Source organism: Oncorhynchus kisutch, unplaced genomic scaffold, assembly GCF_002021735.2.
Source record: "Oncorhynchus kisutch isolate 150728-3 unplaced genomic scaffold, Okis_V2 scaffold1959, whole genome shotgun sequence".
Classification (NCBI taxonomy): domain Eukaryota; kingdom Metazoa; phylum Chordata; class Actinopteri; order Salmoniformes; family Salmonidae; genus Oncorhynchus; species Oncorhynchus kisutch.
The window spans coordinates 21,472-39,435 of record NW_022263904.1 but is presented as its reverse complement, the minus strand read 5'-3'; the positions used below and the strand labels follow the sequence as shown (position 1 = coordinate 39,435).

Here is a 17,964-nt window from a genome sequence, read left to right as displayed (position 1 = left end):
CCGGAAGGTGATGCTGTTGCTATGCAACCTCTTTGCTAGCTATCTAGCATAACAAATGACTGGTTAGACATTATACGACTTCAGGTGTGTTCTTAAATTCAATCAGGAGTCCAGAATGCGCTCATGAATTCAGAGCTTTGTCAGATTGTCTGTTTGTAAATTCAGAGCAGAGTAGACAGCCAGAGCGAATTTACAAGCACCCGAATGTCCATTGAGAACGCACAATGACTATACCATTTAGCTAAACTCAGAATGACGGGAATAATCACGTCAAACATTGGGTAGTTAGTTAGATAGCCTATAGTTTTATACTGTCAAGTTTTATCTATAAGTAGCCAACTAACGTTAGGTATCTAGCTAACAACATACGCGGTACATACTGCTGTACTGATACGCTATGTGGTTCGTAAGACCAGTGTAGCTAACAATTGTCAGCCATATAACGTGTAAGTTAACTTATTTAAAAAGTAATTACTTTATTACATTGCTCAACATTTTCTTAATATTTGTCATAATTAGTTAAAGCAATGAATTTGTATCCGCTCTCGTTGTACTTCGACTGCATATTTTCCGCCATTTCCAACAAATCTGGAAAGTCCCATTTCCTGAAGAATTGCATTATGGCCCTAAAGTACTGAAACAGTGTCCTCTTCGTGTTATTGCCTCATATTTTGGCGAATTTAGTACGACATCCTGGAACATTTGGCATACTAAATATATCCATAGTATTTTTTTATTTCTATTTTATTTCACCTTCATTAACCAGTTAGGCTAGTTGAGAACAAGCTCTCATTTACAACTGCAACCTGGCCAAGATAAAGCAAAGCAGTTCGACACATACAACAACACAGAGTTACAGATGGAATAAACAAACATACAGTAGAAAAAGTCTATATACAGTGTGTGCAAATAAGGAAAGGATAAGGGAGGTAAGGCAATAAATAGGCCATGGTGGCGAAGTAATTACAATATAGCAATTAAACACTGGAATGGTAGATGTGCAGAAGATGGAATGTGCAAGTAGAGATACTGGGGTGCAAGGAGCAAGATAAATAAATAAATACAGCAAGGGGGATGAGGTAGTTGGATGGGCTATTTACAGATGGGCTATGTACAGGTGCAGTGATCTGTGAGCTGTTCTGACAGCTGGTGCTTAAAGCTTAGTGAGGGAGATCTGAGTCTCCAGCTTCAGTGATTTTTGCAGTTTGTTCCAGTCATTTGCAGCAGAGAACTGGAAGTAAAGGCGGCCAAAGGAAAAATTGGCTTTGGGGGGTGACCAGTGAGATTCTCCTGTTGGAGCGTGTGCTATGGGTCGGTGCTGCTATGGTGACCAGTGAGATGAGATAAGGCGGGGGCTTTAACCTAGCAGAGACTTGTAGATGACCTGGAGCCAGTGGGTTTGGCGACGAGTATGAAGCGAGGGCCAGCCAACGAGAGCATATAGGTTGCAGTGGTGGGTAGTAAATGGGGCTTTTGGATTGGAGATGCTTAATGTGAGTCTGGAAGGAGAGTTTACAGTCTAACCAGAAACCTAGGTATTTGTAGTCCACATATTCTAAGTCAGAACCGTCCAGAGTAGTGATGCTGGACGGGCGTACAGGGTGCGGGCAGCGATCGGTTGAAGAGCATTTAGTTTTTACTTGCATTTAAGAGCAGTTGGAGGCCACGGAAGGAGAGTTGTATGGCATTGAAGCTCATCTGGAGGTTAGTTAACACAGTGTCCAAAGAAGGGCCAGAGGTATAGAGGTATACTATGATATATTTATACAGGTATACTATGACCAATAAGCATACTAAATACTCAATTCATGTCACAAACAGTACAGTTAGTACGAGTATTCGAACACAGCTAAGGCCAAATGAGGAAGTGCAGTCACCTTTTAATCCTGAATGACAATTGTCTTGCCTCATAGAGATAGATAAATCTTCTTAGGGCTGATCGATATGACAACAGCCAGTGAAAGTGCAGGGCGCCAAATTCAAAAGAACAGAAATCTCATAATTAAAATTCCTCAGACATACAAGTATTTCACACCATTTTAAAAATACACTTCTTGTTAATGCCACCACAGTGCCCGATTTCAAATAGGCTTTACGGCGAAAGCACCACAAACGATTATGTTTGGTCAGAGCCAAGTCACAGAAAAACACACTCATTTTTCCAGCCAAAGAGAGGAGTCACAAAAATCAGAAATAGAGATAAAATTAATCACTAACCTTTGATGATCTTCATCAGATGACACTCATAGGACTTCATGTTACACAATACATGTATGTTTTGTTCGATAAAGTTCATATTTATATCAAAAGAATCTCAGTATACGTTGGAGCGTTATGTTCAGTAGTTCCAAAAACATCCGGTGATTTTGCAGAGAGCCACATCAGTTTACAGAAATACTCATAATAAATGTAGATGAAAATAAAATTGTTATGCACAGAATTAAAGATATATTTCTGCTTAATGCAACCGCTGTGTCAGATTTCAAAAAACCTTTACGGACAAAGCAAACCATGCAATAATCTGACTACGGCGCTCAGAGACCAAACAGGCCAAAAAGATGTCAACAGAAGTCAGAAATAACATTATAAATATTCACTTACCTTAGATGATCTTCATCTTCATCAATCCCAGGAATCCCAGTTCCACAATAAATGTTTGTTTTGTTCGATCATTTATGTCCAAATAGCTACTTTTGTTAGCGAGTTTTGTAAACAAATCCAATCTCACGAAGCGTGTTCATTAGGAGCAGACGAAATGTCAAAAAGTTATGTTACAGTCCGTAGAAACATGTCAAACGATGTATAGAATCAATCTTTAGGATGTTGTTAAAATACATCTTCAATAATGTTCCAACCGGAGAATTTCTATTTCTGTATAATTGCGATGGAACAGAGCTCGCTCTCATGTGAACGAGCGTCACGAGCTCAAGGCATTCTGCCAGACCTCTGACTCATTCCCCTCTCATTCGCCCTCACCTCACAGTAGAAGCATCAAACAAGGTTCTAAAGACGGTTGACATCTAGTGGAAGCCTGTTGACATCTAGGAAGTGCAACATGACCAATATCCCACTGTGTCTTCAATAGGGAATGAGTTGAAAAACGACCAACCTCAGATTTCCCACTTCCTGGTTGGATTTTTTTCTCAGGTTTTTGCCTGCCATATGTGTTCTGTTATACTCACAGACATCATTCAAACGGTTTTAGAACCTTCAGAGGGTTTTCTATCCAAATATACTAATAATATGCATATCTTAGCTTCTGGGACTGAGTAGCAGGCAGTTTACTCTGGGCACCTCTGGACAAGAAGATAATAAGAAGCCATAAGAAGATAAAAGACTCATCTATGTATCTGTGCCAATATAGTGTCTGTGACAGCATGGGCAGCGCCATTGAGGCTATCTTCACATTAAAGTAGTAACATTTCTTCTTCACAATTGTCTGAGCCCTTCTGATGACCCGATTGGACATGACTTCAACAGGGTCACCAGTAGGGCTCAGCCAAATGAAGTTGGTAGTCCCACCCAGTTGACTACATTCAAATTGTGAAAGTGCATGAAATGCAGCATTTTGGCCATTAGAGGCCAATATCTTTCTCTCTGTCTGGGCTACAATTGTAGACGGTTGGGTAATTATGCTTTTCACCTGTGAAAGGCTGTTGTGCTGCTAATGAGGGAGTTCTATTAACCTGAGCCGAGGTGCACCGGTCCATGGCCCCTGACATGAATGGATAAAAGCGGTGAGGGCGGAGCACCCTTCTAAAATTGAACAGTAGCCTTACATTTAGGTTTTTGTCCTAACACTACACAGCTGATTCAGATTAACAAAGCTGGATGATTATTTGAATCAGCTTTGTAGGGCTAGGGGAATAAAAAGAAAATGTGCAGCCCTTTGGGGTTCAGGTGACTGAGTGTGGGAAGCCTTTGTCATAGGGTAAAAGTTGCCTACTCCTGGGCTGTAGGCTGCACACTTTAGGTCAAATATCAGGTTCTGTAGCTGGGTATTTTATCAGAACAAATCTGTTCTACAATGATTATTTTCCTTAGCTCAGGGTAAGTAGTAGCAGGCCTAGAAGAGTCTTATGCGACACAAACATTTGAGTTGTGTTCTTCCTCCTTTTAATCATAATAATTTGTCAAATGCCTTACAGGTTGTTTTGCCTATTGATGGCAGCTGTGGGCATACAAGCACAACAGACACCTTCTATAAGTATGCATTTTGCACCTTGCAAATTTAAGCACTAAGCGTTTGACAATATTTTAAAGATTTTTTTTTTAACTAACCTTTCCTATTCCAGATGACCTCAACGCTGAATGCCTTGGTAACGTTATTCGTTTGAGTGTCGCTCCTCTTTTTGAAGAGGTTGACGCTGTCTTCAGTGAGTTTGCCTCTTATGATTCTCTTTCTCTCCTTTCATAATTCATGGCTTGATATTGCTTGTCAACTATTGTGTTCACACCATCTCCATCCCTTCCAGATGACACACAAATCATAAACCTGACGCCTGGCCTTGCTACTCAGTGTGGATTCAGCTTTAAATTTGACCCCATGGGGAATGCCATGTTTTTTGCTTCTCTTCAAAACTGCTTTTCCCAAAACATGGTAACCCTAAGAACTGTAGTGTTTGCTTGTACTTCAAATGGACAGTTTGCCTTTCAGTGTCACTGCATTTGCAACTCATAATGTAGCAATTTTATTTACCTTTGACGTGGAGTCATGCTGAGACCAGGCTCTTTTACAGATGAGCCCTGTCTACACAAAGATACAAGTCAATATTTGCCTCACTAGATGGAAAAATGAAATAACTGAACCCATTCTTCAGTAAAAAGGTCCTCAATAAGCCTGAGTTGCCGTAGAGCTGCTAATACATACAATTTAGCGCATGGAGGGTATTAGAAGTCCGGTTCCAGGAACATTGAAGCAGTTTTCCTTAACTCTGTGGATATCAAAAGGATCTCCATTGTTAGCCACCCCTTGGTCTGGTATCTCTTACCTTTAAGTTAACGATGACGTAAGGTACAGCAGAAGTTTATGGAGGGCTTTCAGAGGGCCAGCCAACTTTCTGATACAGACTGCAGTGATGTGAACTATTGAGCTCTACTCCTGTAGTGTGGCTTCAATACAGTGGCAGCTGCATTCATATAGCCAATTTTGCCACAGTCTATAACTTGCATGAATGTCACCTGAATTTAGTTTTTTTGCTATATAATGAAGTGTTTTTTCCCTTCCCCCTTCATTTTAGGATGATAAGATGTTCAGCTTGGTCATGCAGTTCAGGCTGCCAGGAAACCACATGACTGAAGACCCTGTTTATAGAGTGGGCAAAACCTGTAGCTACACCCCCTGGACCTCCCGAGAGATTCTGTGCGACCGCAACTACATGGAGGCAAGTGAGCAGAGCATGCCCCAATGGACATGTTTACAGTCCCGCTTGTCGTACTGCCTGTATAAATGATCTGTCTAGAGCTACAACTGTCCAGTGTTTCATTTCTTCTGCGACACAACGTAGAGGTCTTGACTCTCTCAATTCCACTCGCGTCTTCAAAATGCACATAGGAGAACTTTAGAGGTGAGGAATTTTGGCCTATTCTCAATGCATTTAAGGAGGCGAGTGGACAGATTTCTGAACTGGCCCTTGATTTCCTCTTGTATGGGAGGGAGAAAATGCATAGGGAATAATGGCCTTTCTTCTCTAGGTGTCTGTCAGAAGGACTCTTCCAGACATCCAAACCATCCCCAAACAGCCCACTGGGGGCCCGAAAGCAAGGACCGGCAACTTCCGGAGGGGAGCTGAGGTTTATATATTTCAGTTTCTGTAATTTCACTACAAAATGACAGGATGGTGCTAAACAATGTGCGTTTGACAATTTTGTTTAATTCATGTTTCCATTTCCTGAGACAGGCTGTTGCTTCAGGATACAAAATGACAGCAGTCGTCTTTAGTCCTAGCAAGAATGTCATGAATGTGGATGAGGTCCAAAGGAAGGGCTATGCAATAGCCAACACTCTCACACGGCTGGTGTTAAGAAGCCCTCATAATGCAGAGGAGACATACCTCCAGAATGTAAGCTGACCTCCATGAACTGGGTCATGTTCAGTAGAGCAAACATTTGGAAACGGTGGCCCTACCTGAACTCTGCAACATATTGTTAATACGGTGTGTCCTACTGAACAGGTAGCTGGGGTTCCGATGCGGGTGCTCTCAACCTCAACCTTCTTTGAGCAGAAGTGGCTGGTTACTCGAGTAGATGCCACGGCTGTTTGTCCAACACCAGGTTGAGTGTGAAATAATTTAAGATCCTATAAGCCCAGTTCTTAATTGGCTCCAGACAAGACATTCATGTAGTGTTCAGTTGGGAAAATGTTTTCCAAATAATGGCACAGTTTTCAGTTGCAAAATGTTCTGTTTTGATGTGCACTTGGCTTCTTGTGTCACTGCAGAGGCAGTGGCCTTTACTCCAGAAGTGATCACCTGGTACATGCCCAAGCACATAGACCCACTTTTCTCCTCTGATGCCTTCACCATGTTGGAGGTGTACATGGGAATTGACGCTAAGAGGCTGGACACTGAGGAAATGGCTGCCAGAAACTACTCGGTTTTAGTCACAGAGGCTCATATTATTGTTGAAATTCCGGTGGGGGCGGTTGGCGGCAACTTCAAGGTCAGCATTGGATGAGTAAAATGTTCCTGTCTTATTTGTAGAGCCCTTTATACTATAGCAGTTGTCAGTGCTTTGCAGTAACCCTTTGCCATCTCTCATGGGTAAACTCCTAGAAACGTTTCTTATTGAGCAATTGTTTGCTTAACCAGGCTAATATACAATGGTTTGCAAAATTGTGAGAATTTTGCATAAAATTACACTTAAACATACTCTACCTCTTGTCTTTGCAGTTTGTCCTTTAGCCGCTTGAAATTTCAGACCAAATATCCACACTAAAGTATTGTTTACCTGACTTTTTAGGGAGGCGGTAGCTTTGCCACTGTCAACTGAATGCAAGCAACACTCGGCTGCTGTTTACATATTGCGCAAGTGTTTACTTTGCGTGTCAGTTGCTTTGAAAATGCAAGTTGACAACCATACACCTACCAGCTGTCTAAAGTCTGGTAACCAATACTTTCCTTTGGATATTGTGTCTTAAATTACGAGCGGCAAAAAGTGGTAGAATAATTGTATTTAACATTCTGGCTTATAAGGAACATTTACCTGTTTCTGCACTCAAATTGTGTATTACAGCCTGACTGCATCACTCGTCTCCCTTACAGAGCCATATTCAGGATGACCAGTACTTTGTCACTTACACCATTGAGCCCATGCTTGAGTTGCTGTGGATCGAGGAGGTCGCACACGAGAACACCAGCTATAAAGTCCTCTTCCCTATCACAACACCTCCGATGGCCAGGCCTCCACAAGTTCGCAACTGTGAGTCTGGTTTAGTTAAATAGCGCCTATGGTAATTTGGGATGCCTGGGTTGTTCATTAGGCACAAAACAGAAAATGTACTGAAACGGGGAGGCAATACCTGGACTTACCCAATAACAAATGTCCATTTTCAACTTCCATTGTACCGCATTTCAAAATGTTTTCCTTTGTTTGCCAATGAACAGACACGCCCTTGGACACAGTTCCTGAGCAGGCAGTGTTTGTGCTTGAGTTGGGGACCTTCAACCTTGATGTGGAGCTGCTGAACATCACCTTTCCCACCATGGTGCTAACTGTTGCAGAGTGCAACGCCAGGGGCTTCAATGTTCAAGAGCAGAGATCCCCGGACAACACCTTGAAGACCTTCAGGATGGAGGTGCCCTTCTCAGACCCGGTGGTCTTTAAGGAGGTGTGTTTCTGTTAAATGCAAAGCCACACGCAGTGATTTGTTCATGCCCTAATAAGTGGGCCACCAACAAAATAGAAATAATGGCACAAATGTACTTTGTATCCCTCATTTACTCAAGTGTTGTTTTAATAGTCCCCATATGTACTTGTCACTTGATGTTGAATAGAGTTCTGTTGCAACAATAATGCTGACCAATGCTGTTAACTTCACTACAGAGAAGGGCGGAACAAGGTGTCACAACCTTCACTCTTCAGCTGATCTACGGCCTGGTCATCTTTCCAGAGTACGCTCCTTTCTCTCACTCTGCCGTTGTGGACGCTGTACTGCTGGACATTGGTATGCCTCTACTGTTGAATGGTTTCCTCTCATTAATGATTGCCCTGAAAGGAAATTGGCAGTGAAAGACCAACTAGCCATACTGTAGGGTTTTCCTATGCGGTCTTTCTACAAAGAATGTTAAGCTTTAGAGTATTTGGACCCAGTTTCCCTGTTCCTGATTTGCCAGGATCGTGTTTATTCAGTCCCACCGTAGCAAAACATTTTGCAATCTAAACAAGGGTTTCTTCTTGGACAAGTTCAAGTAGTACCTTCCTGTTTTTTGTGCTTAATTAATGAACACAACACTGTTTGTCCTTGTAGTGCCACCCTCAGTCACTGGCAACTGTGATCAGGAGAACTTCCACATCACTGTGGACTACAGGAACCAAGAGCCCTTTTTTGTAGTCTTGGTTGGCAAGCGGCTGCTTAACCATGAGTTTGCTCAACAGTATTTAACAGAGGGCGACACAGACTTCATCATCACGTTGCCCTTCTCTTCGCCGGACGCAGTGTTTGAGGTACGACGCTCTCCCAAAACATGTTAACCTAAATTGCTGCAGCTAGCTTTGCTTTCCTTACCCTGTATACATGCATACTATATTGGACTAATGAACTCTCCCATTGGTTCCCAGTCGGTTCACTCGTCGTCTGTCCGGAGCCGACTGGATGTGGCTCTGTTGAATCCTTACAACAACATGACCATCAAATACTTTTCCCTGGCTTGCAGCTTCCTCAAAACGCTGACTGGTTGGTTCTCAAACAATTACTTACGATAAATTGTCGTTTAACATGGGTTCCTTGCAAATACCGTGAGTCTAAATGGTAGTGCCAGATGGGCATGGTTTGCTATTTTGGTGCTATTCCATTGGTTCAAGCTCAATTAGTGTAACAAATACAGAACCCAGGTCTGATGGCTACCTGTCTTTTGCTCCCCCACCTCCAAGAGTGTTTCTCTAACGGAACGATGACTGCGCTGGCGGTGAAGGTGGATTCTGTTCCCGGTCTGAACCCCGGTCAGCTGACCCTGAGCGACCCCGCCTGTGGTCCCACCTACAGTGACGATCGCTTCGCCTACTTCCACTTCACTGTGAACTCCTGTGGCACCACCAGGAAGGTAAAATGACTATTACCCTGAGGTGATGGGTACTGTGTATTTACGGACTGTTTGCTTCTGCAGGCTGTAATAAGCAATTCCCCTCTACTACATAGTTTATCAACAATGTCATGCTGTATGAGAACGAAATCTCCTTGCCAGATGAACTTGAGGTGAAGCTGAATGCCACGACGTCTTCAGAGGAGGAATATCAGTAAGTGCATTACGCATCACAATTGTAGCTATTAGCTTTCATAAGGTTTATTTTTCTTCATCCATTGCTCAATACTTTGTATACAGGGAAAATGTGCCTCTACTACCAGTGTCCACTCCACTGCTTGACGTTTCCCCTATTGAAGTTGCTTACATCCCTCTTTAGGTTAAAGGTTTCCTGCTCCTATGTGGCCAACATCACTCGCACATTGGCCTTCCTGACCAGGCCGCGTGACAACGAGCCTTTTGCCGAGACTGGGACGGGTCGACTAATGGTCAGAATGAGACTCGCTCAGGGTAAGCGTGCACAAATTCAGAATTTCAACTTGACCCCTAGCCTCTAAAAGAATCTTGGATGGTCTCCTTTACAAAACCATTCCCAAAAATGTAAGCCTTGTGATATATTACTCTTGCGTTCTGAGATCTACAGGTGTGGCTATGTAGTAACGGTGAGGAGCTGATTTGGGAATTTGTTAGAAGCCTCTAGTGGGGGGTGGATAGTGTTGGCTATAAATGGCTTGTGTTCATTGGGGCACAACAGGATATGATAAACATGCATTTCTTAATGGACAAGTTCCGATGGTGCCCACTGACCACGACCCCCGGTTGTCTTGTTCTGTGTTCCAGACGCCTCGTATAACACGTTCCACCAGGAGGAGGACTATCCAGTGGTGAGGTACCTGAGACAGCCTCTGCACTTTGAGGTGGAGCTGACCACGTCCTCTGATCCCAAGGTAGCGCTGGTGCTTGACCACTGCTGGGCCACCCTCAACGAGGACCGTGACTCCCGACCCCGGTGGAATCTCATCATTAATGGGTAACATGTTGTTTTTGGGCCTAAACAAGTGTTATTCCACAGGTGTGGTTCCTGAGTAATTAGCAACCTATCATGCTTGGCAGGCCATTTACTTTGGCTACCGTGGCTATGCCCCCATCCATAGGTCGAGTGGTCACAATGCTTAAAAACGATGTGAGCCATGTGCGGTCTGTCACCAGATCTCCACCCAATTTCACACTTATGGGAGATTCTGGTGCGTATGATCACATGCTTGTTATCACTGAGTGGTCCCTGCAGCGTATTATTGGAACGTATGCTGCATCAAACGACTCTAAACCGCGTTGTCTGAAAAGCATCTAAACAATGTTTTGTGTTGAGAAATAAAGGTCTTCACAACTTTATTCCAGCTTTGCTTGTAAAATATATCAATGTTAACGTTATCATCTAGTCTAAATAACAGGTTGACTTGTTTTACAGTATGATGCGGTACAAGGGAGCCATGTAAATCTAGTATAGAAAGTATGGCAGCCATGTTTGTCAAGCAAGAACTCCTAGAATGCTGTTCACTGCGCCCGTTGCCTGAGATCTTAACATAGTTTGGCCACTTCAGCATGTGTACGCCGTAACAAGTACAAACATTATCACATGACAAGTAGTTTACAGGTAACTATACAAATACAACCGTAGCACGAAAGCTAAGATATAGCACAATCCATTATTGGGGGCTAAGTCCTTGGGGGAAGGTATTGTGAAGAGGATGATGCAGGAAATATTACTAAGATCTGGGAATTTATCAACAATAAATGGTGAGGCAGACAGTTTTTCTAAGCTATATACCCCTGGAAAGGGGGGGTCTGATCTGGCAACCCTGAGGTACCATAGTTTACACTCTGATGCCGTGTTCAAATCAACTGACGACTTCAGTGCATTCAAGACAATGAGGTTACTCCAGTTGAGATCACCATAAGTCTGACAGACGCTTACGTGATAACCCGACTGCATTGTATGGTGTTAGCTTATATTCAGTACCACCTTCAAGTGTTTTACACACGTGTCCATTACAATCTAGGCAAGAATCAGAAAGCATGAATAAAACGCTAAGCACATTATACTTACGGTACGATGCAGTAGAAACGACGACACGTGACACAGAAAATAAGGCACTTTGATAGGAATACACGCATGTCCACAGTTATTTGTGAGGAAGGCAATAAATGTGCAAGGACTGTATACTTGATCTGGGGAAGTGCTTGGGCTTTCTTTTGAAGGAAAGTTTGTCCGGCTCATTAAATTCTCAAATCTAAATGGTCTGCAACCGTGAAATGGGCTACTTTTGTGAATGAATGAGGCAAAATTAGAAGTTGAAACGGCTTCTAGAAAATTAGCAGGTAGTGTGCCTTGGTCTGAGGTCAGCGCGGGTTAAATGTCCACATGTTGGAACGGTGAGTGCATTCTGACATCACGCGCATGAAATCAACTCCCACTGGGGCGACTGTTGAAGATATTTGGAACTTGTGTGTGTGTGAAAAGGTTAATGTTGGCATTACCTACACCTTTTTACTCAATGTTATCCTTTTGGTTTGCTACAGTTCAGTGTTGTGCCAAGCTGATGGTCAGTCAAATGCAAATCAAGAGCGGCTGGCAAGCTTGGCTTGCCTTTCCGATTGGTTACATACAACTGCTCTTAACACTGACTGAATAGTTGTTGGTTTTGGGTTGAATTCAGGCACAAGTGACCTCTTGTGTTTAAAACAGTTATTGCACTAAACCTAAAGGATTGTTCAGATGCCTGTGCAGCATGGATGTTTGAAACTGAATAGGATCAGTTGACAGGATCCCCAGAAGTTGATGCCGCTTTCAGTGGAATTTCCTGTCCTAGAGAATGCGCTAATTGGGAGTTGCTAAACATGCACAAATACCACGGTCAAGTGTAGCAGCATCTTGCTAACCTTATTTAGCTAGCTAATGTTCATATTTAAAAAAAATGTTACTACATTTTTTATTTGGGTGAGCACTTTGCCACAGATGGACATGCTGGCCTAATTTTTATTTCAAGAATTTAAATTGGGTTACTATAGAAAGATGACTTATTTTTCCTACATTGTAATGGGCTACAATGACTTATGATTATGCACGCTGCAAATGACCTTTTATTTTGCGGGTACCTTTTCAGTATCTGGATACATGTTACACCAAGCAGTGTAGTGAAGCAACTTTATTGGTCAAAACCATTCATTTGGGGGATCGGGTTTGCTATGAAATCATGCAATTTTACCATTTTTATGAATTGGTATCAACCTAAATTTGGCCATGTGGACACGGCGTAACTTCGCAGCTGTTTATTAAATCAGCAATGTCATAGCAGTTTAAAAAAACAAGCTGAAATGTTTTGTATATCATAGGAAAAGACAACATTCACATGGCTGTGCACAAAATGGGTAGTTGAGATCTGTCACTTCAGCTGCAACCATATCGTTGTGCAAAATCCTTACCATCGTCTGTCAGCTCAAGTGATTTGTACTGGTGTGGGTGTTTCTCTTAATATAACATCTTCAGCTTTCACAAATTCCTTTTTGCTAATATCTGGCAGTTAAACGGTAAAGGATAAACCTCCCAAAGATGCAAATTAAAAAAGTAGGCCTAAACTGTCAATGCGTAGGTTACTTTGTATAGTAGAGCTTCGCCCTTCACAGAAGTCCTCCGTGTGACTCCGATGCCGTGGGTGTAGAATTTATTTTGTGTGACCAATTTTTCTCCAACAGCGGAATTGCTCTGGCGCATTGCATGAAATTCTTGTTTAAAATGAAGTACTTGTGTTGCAAAATATGATTGCCTTGTTGATGATACCGACTGTCTATTCGGCAACTTTGGTTAAACCACGATCAATATTCTGGTCAGACTACAGGCGACCCTTTCTGGATCATTTAGAATTTTAAGAACCATTTAGAGGGACATCTCACCTCATGTCAATGGAATTGAATATACATGTTTGACATCTGTCATTTAACAAGCCATTCCAGTAGAACAAAATAAATATTGTTGACGGAAAGCTCAATTTCTGTTCTTTAAAATAAAAACGTAGGATTTGGGGTGCCGAGGAAGCGGTTTTAAAGTTACCGTCTCACAACGTAAACTCTAGACGGTAGAAATCTATTAAATTGATAGTCAACTTATTAACTTTACATCGTATCCTCCTTGCAGCTGCAAAACCCCCAGCCTTATGATTCAGTACTATACAAGTTGGTTTAATTGAATTACTAGCTAACTAAATAACACAGGCTAAACACACAGGTGACACAATGACAGCTTGTTACAAGGTTTCTCTTCACACCCCCCACCGTTCCGTAAGGGACACTTATCATTGATACATTTTTGAACACACGAACCGGCACCAGCTTGGAGTAAAAGCATGAATGTATTTGTGGGATGCCGCCGTGGAAAGGTAGGTGGTTGGGCTTCTCTCTGATTGGCTACATTTATTTTATTTTACCTTTATTTAACCAGGTAGGCAAGTTGAGAACAAGTTCTCATTTACAATTGCGACCTGGCCAAGATAAAGCAAAGCAGTTCGACAGATAAAACGACACAGAGTTACACATGGAGTAAAAACAAACATACAGTCAATAATGCAGTATAAACAAGTCTATATACAATGTGAGCAAATGAGGTGAGAAGGGAGGTAAAGGCAAAAAAGGCCATGATGGCAAAGTAAGTACAATATAGCAAGTAAAATACTGGAATGGTAGTTTTGCAATGGAAGAATGTGCAAAGTAGAAATAAAAAATAATGGGGTGCAAAGCAGCAAAATAAATAAATAAATTAAAATTAAATACAGTTGGGAAAGAGGTAGTTGTTTGGGCTAAATTATAGGTGGGCTATGTACAGGTGCAGTAATCTGTGAGCTGCTCTGACAGTTGGTGCTTAAAGCTAGTGAGGGAGATAAGTGTTTCCAGTTTCAGAGATTTTTGTAGTTCGTTCCAGTCATTGGCAGCAGAGAACTGGAAGGAGAGGCGGCCAAAGAAAGAATTGGTTTTGGGGGTGACTAGAGAGATATACCTGCTGGAGCGTGTGCTACAGGTGGGAGATGCTATGGTGACCAGCGAGCTGAGATAAGGGGGGACTTTACCTAGCAGGGTCTTGTAGATGACATGGAGCCAGTGGGTTTGGCGACGAGTATGAAGCGAGGGCCAGCCAACGAGAGCGTACAGGTCGCAATGGTGGGTAGTATATGGGGCTTTGGTGATAAAACGGATTGCACTGTGATAGACTGCATCCAATTTGTTGAGTAGGGTATTGGAGGCTATTTTGTAAATGACATCGCCAAAGTCGAGGATTGGTAGGATGGTCAGTTTTACAAGGGTATGTTTGGCAGCATGAGTGAAGGATGCTTTGTTGCGAAATAGGAAGCCAATTCTAGATTTAACTTTGGATTGGAGATGTTTGATATGGGTCTGGAAGGAGAGTTTACAGTCTAACCAGACACCTAAGTATTTGTAGTTGTCCACGTATTCTAAGTCAGAGCCGTCCAGAGTAGTGATGTTGGACAGGCGGGTAGGTGCAGGTAGCGATCGGTTGAAGAGCAAGCATTTAGTTTTACTTGTATTTAAGAGCAATTGGAGGCCACGGAAGGAGAGTTGTATGGCATTGAAGCTTGCCTGGAGGGTTGTTAACACAGTGTCCAAAGAAGGGCCGGAAGTATACAGAATGGTGTCGTCTGCGTAGAGGTGGATCAGGGACTCACCAGCAGCAAGAGCGACCTCATTGATGTATACAGAGAAGAGAGTCGGTCCAAGAATTGAACCCTGTGGCACCCCCATAGAGACTGCCAGAGGTCCGGACAGCAGACCCTCCGATTTGACACACTGAACTCTATGAGAGAAGTAGTTGGTGAACCAGGCGAGGCAATCATTTGAGAAACCAAGGCTGTCGAGTCTGCCGATGAGGATATGGTGATTGACAGAGTCGAAAGCCTTGGCCAGATCAATGAATACGGCTGCACAGTAATGTTTCTTATCGATGGCGGTTAAGATATCGTTTAGGACCTTGAGCGTGGCTGAGGTGCACCCATGACCAGCTCTGAAACCGGATTGCATAGCAGAGAAGGTATGGTGAGATTCGAAATGGTCGGTAATCTGTTTGTTGACTTGGCTTTCGAAGACCTTAGAAAGGCACGGTAGGATAGATATAGGTCTGTAGCAGTTTGGGTCAAGAGTGTCCCCCCCTTTGAAGAGGGGGATGACCGGAGCTGCTTTCCAATCTTTGGGAATCTCAGACGACACGAAAGAGAGGTTGAACAGGCTAGTAATAGGGGTGGCAACAATTTCGGCAGATAATTTTAGAAAGAAAGGGTCCAGATTGTCTAGCCCGGCTGATTTGTAGGGGTCCAGATTTTGCAGCTCTTTCAGAACATCAGCTGAATGGATTTGGGAGAAGGAGAAATGGGGAAGGCTTGGGCGAGTTGCTGTTGGGGGTGCAGTGCTGTTGTCCGGGGTAGGAGTAGCCAGGTGGAAAGCATGGCCAGCCGTAGAAAAATGCTTATTGAAATTCTCAATTATGGTGGATTTATCAGTGGTGACAGTGTTTCCTATCTTCAGTGCAGTGGGCAGCTGGGAGGAGGTGTTCTTATTCTCCATGGACTTTACAGTGTCCCAGAACTTTTTTGAGTTAGTGTTGCAGGAAGCAAATTTCTGCTTGAAAAAGCTAGCCTTGGCTTTTCTAACTGCCTGTGTATAATGATTTCTAGCTTCCCTGAACAGCTGCATATCACGGGGGCTGTTCGATGCTAATGCAGAACGCCATAGGATGTTTTTGTGTTGGTTAAGGGCAGTCAGGTCTGGGGAGAACCAAGGGCTATATCTGTTCCTGGTTCTAAATTTCTTAAATGGGGCATGTTTATTTAAGATGGTTAGGAAGGCATTTTAAAAAAATATCCAGGCATCCTCTACTGACGGGATGAGATCAATATCCTTCCAGGATACCCCGGCCAGGTCGATTAGAAAGGCCTGCTCGCAGAAGTGTTTCAGGGAGCGTTTTACAGTGATGAGTGGAGCTCGTTTGACCGCTGACCCATTACGGATGCAGGCAATGAGGCAGTGATCGCTGAGATCTTGGTTGAAGACAGCAGAGGTGTATTTAGAGGGGAAGTTGGTTAGGATGATATCTATGAGGGTGTTTAAGGTTTTGGGGAGGTACCTGGTAGGTTCATTGATTATTTGTGTGAGATTGAGGGCATCAAGTTTAGATTGTAGGATGGCTGGGGTGTTAAGCATGTTCCAGTTTAGGTCGCCTAGCAGCACGAACTCTGAAGATAGATGGGGGGCAATCAGTTCACATATGGTGTCCAGAGCACAGCTGGGGGCAGAGGGTGGTCTATAGCAGGCGGCAACGGTGAGAGACTTGTTTTTAGAGAGGTATGAGGTCACAATGTCATTGGTTGTCCGTGGCTCCAATGACTAGTCTTGAACAGAACTACAGGATGGATTTTCCTTTCACACTTTCTGGAAGATAGGCTAATCAACCCTGTCGCTGATTCCTCAGTGGGTGATGAGTAGGATTGTTTGGATGTGGTAGCAGAATGGTCCCACTTAAGTTAATTTTCTAGGTTAGGAAAGTTCCAAATGTCTAGCTTGCGCCTCACGGTTTTCTGGTCTAATGTTAATTTCTGTTACCATTCCTTTTATGCACTCAGAGATTAGCTATAGAAAATGAATGTCATATTGGTTTTTATTTTGATTTTTACTAGAAACGCGCTTACTCTACAGGTAGGACGTCTCTAGCCTTTACATTGTATATGTTTTTTCAAGACAAAGGTGATTGTTGTTGGGTAAAGCCTATTAGCAAAAACATTCCTTTAGTTCATACTGGAGGGGGAGAAAGAACCCACTTCTGCTGTAAATTGATCTGATCCTCACAGGACAGTCATGACACCACCACAAGACTTCGTACACAAGGCGGTTGGGGTTTGCAGCGTTTTCTTGTTCATAACTTAGTCCCTCTCTCTACACTGGCAGCTGTGAGAACCCCGAGGATCCATACAGTGTGGTCTTCCACCCGGTAGAAGCTGACGCCAGGGTCCGCTTCCCCCCTCACGTCAAACGCTTTGAGGCCTATATGTTATCCTTCGCCGGTGATGCGGTTGAGCCGAGTGGCCAGGTAACAAAGTTCACCCAACAATCTTTATTCTTTAATTTTGTGAGTGGCAATCATCCCTTTAAAAACTGACACCATCAAATCTTTGATTCCTAGGTCTTTGTCCATTGTGATGTGGTCATCTGTGATGCCAGTAGTCCCACTGGTGGCCCCTGTAGTGGACAATGTGTGAATCAGGACAACCTGAAAAGAGGTAGGTCTTGTTTTATGCTTTTCAGACCCTGGCAGACCATAACTGAACTAATAGGTTCGCTCTCTCTCAACAGGTCAACGACATGTCAAAGACCTCTTTGAGGAGCGTCATGTATATGTTTCTTCTGGATACATTCTTTGGGTGTAATGTATTGTTCTAACATGTCAAATAAAGTGTTCTATATAAAACAATCCTAACCGTTGGAGCTACCTTAACACCATGTCGTAGGCTTGTCATCTGACATGTATCAATCAACCCTTTTGTAAGCATGGAACTCTGAACCATCCACCGGAGGGAGATAAGTGTTGCGCAACTATTTCCCGTCTAGGACAAACAATGGGTGACGAAACAAAAGCTTTCCATTGTCCAGTAGGATGAACTGACTCAATGTT

At 43.0% G+C, this 17,964-nt stretch overlaps 1 protein-coding gene across 3 annotated transcripts; it reads left to right on the top strand.

Moving 5' to 3' along the window:
* Positions 1-3,885: 3,885 nt before the first annotated feature.
* On the top strand, positions 3,886-17,764 carry LOC116368564 (uncharacterized). Of its 3 annotated transcripts, none has more exons than XM_031819217.1 (21): positions 3,886-4,050; positions 4,149-4,207; positions 4,296-4,376; positions 4,476-4,600; positions 5,244-5,384; positions 5,695-5,793; positions 5,901-6,062; positions 6,174-6,273; positions 6,440-6,660; positions 7,263-7,419; positions 7,605-7,828; positions 8,044-8,164; positions 8,468-8,664; positions 8,779-8,893; positions 9,091-9,260; positions 9,356-9,453; positions 9,619-9,749; positions 10,080-10,269; positions 17,241-17,382; positions 17,476-17,572; positions 17,646-17,763. In XM_031819217.1, exons 1-21 carry the CDS (start codon positions 4,028-4,030, stop codon positions 17,717-17,719), a joined length of 2,727 nt encoding a protein of 908 aa, XP_031675077.1. In that variant the 5' UTR covers positions 3,886-4,027; the 3' UTR covers positions 17,720-17,763. The 3 variants fall into 3 exon arrangements, with proteins under 3 accessions (XP_031675077.1, XP_031675076.1, XP_031675078.1); XM_031819216.1 differs by having other exon boundaries at positions 3,887-4,050; positions 5,241-5,384; positions 17,646-17,764; XM_031819218.1 differs by lacking the exons at positions 5,901-6,062; positions 6,174-6,273; positions 6,440-6,660 and having other exon boundaries at positions 3,887-4,050; positions 5,241-5,384; positions 17,646-17,764.
* The last annotated feature ends 200 nt before the right edge of the window (positions 17,765-17,964 follow it).

Coding starts and splice junctions, on each gene's coding strand:
- LOC116368564 (XM_031819216.1), top strand. CDS start 4,028: ATGATTATTTTCCTTAGCTCAGG. Junction 7,829..8,043: donor ACCCGGTGGTCTTTAAGGAG/GTGTGTTTCTGT, acceptor ACTTCACTACAG/AGAAGGGCGGAACAAGGTGT. Junction 8,165..8,467: donor CGCTGTACTGCTGGACATTG/GTATGCCTCTAC, acceptor TTGTCCTTGTAG/TGCCACCCTCAGTCACTGGC.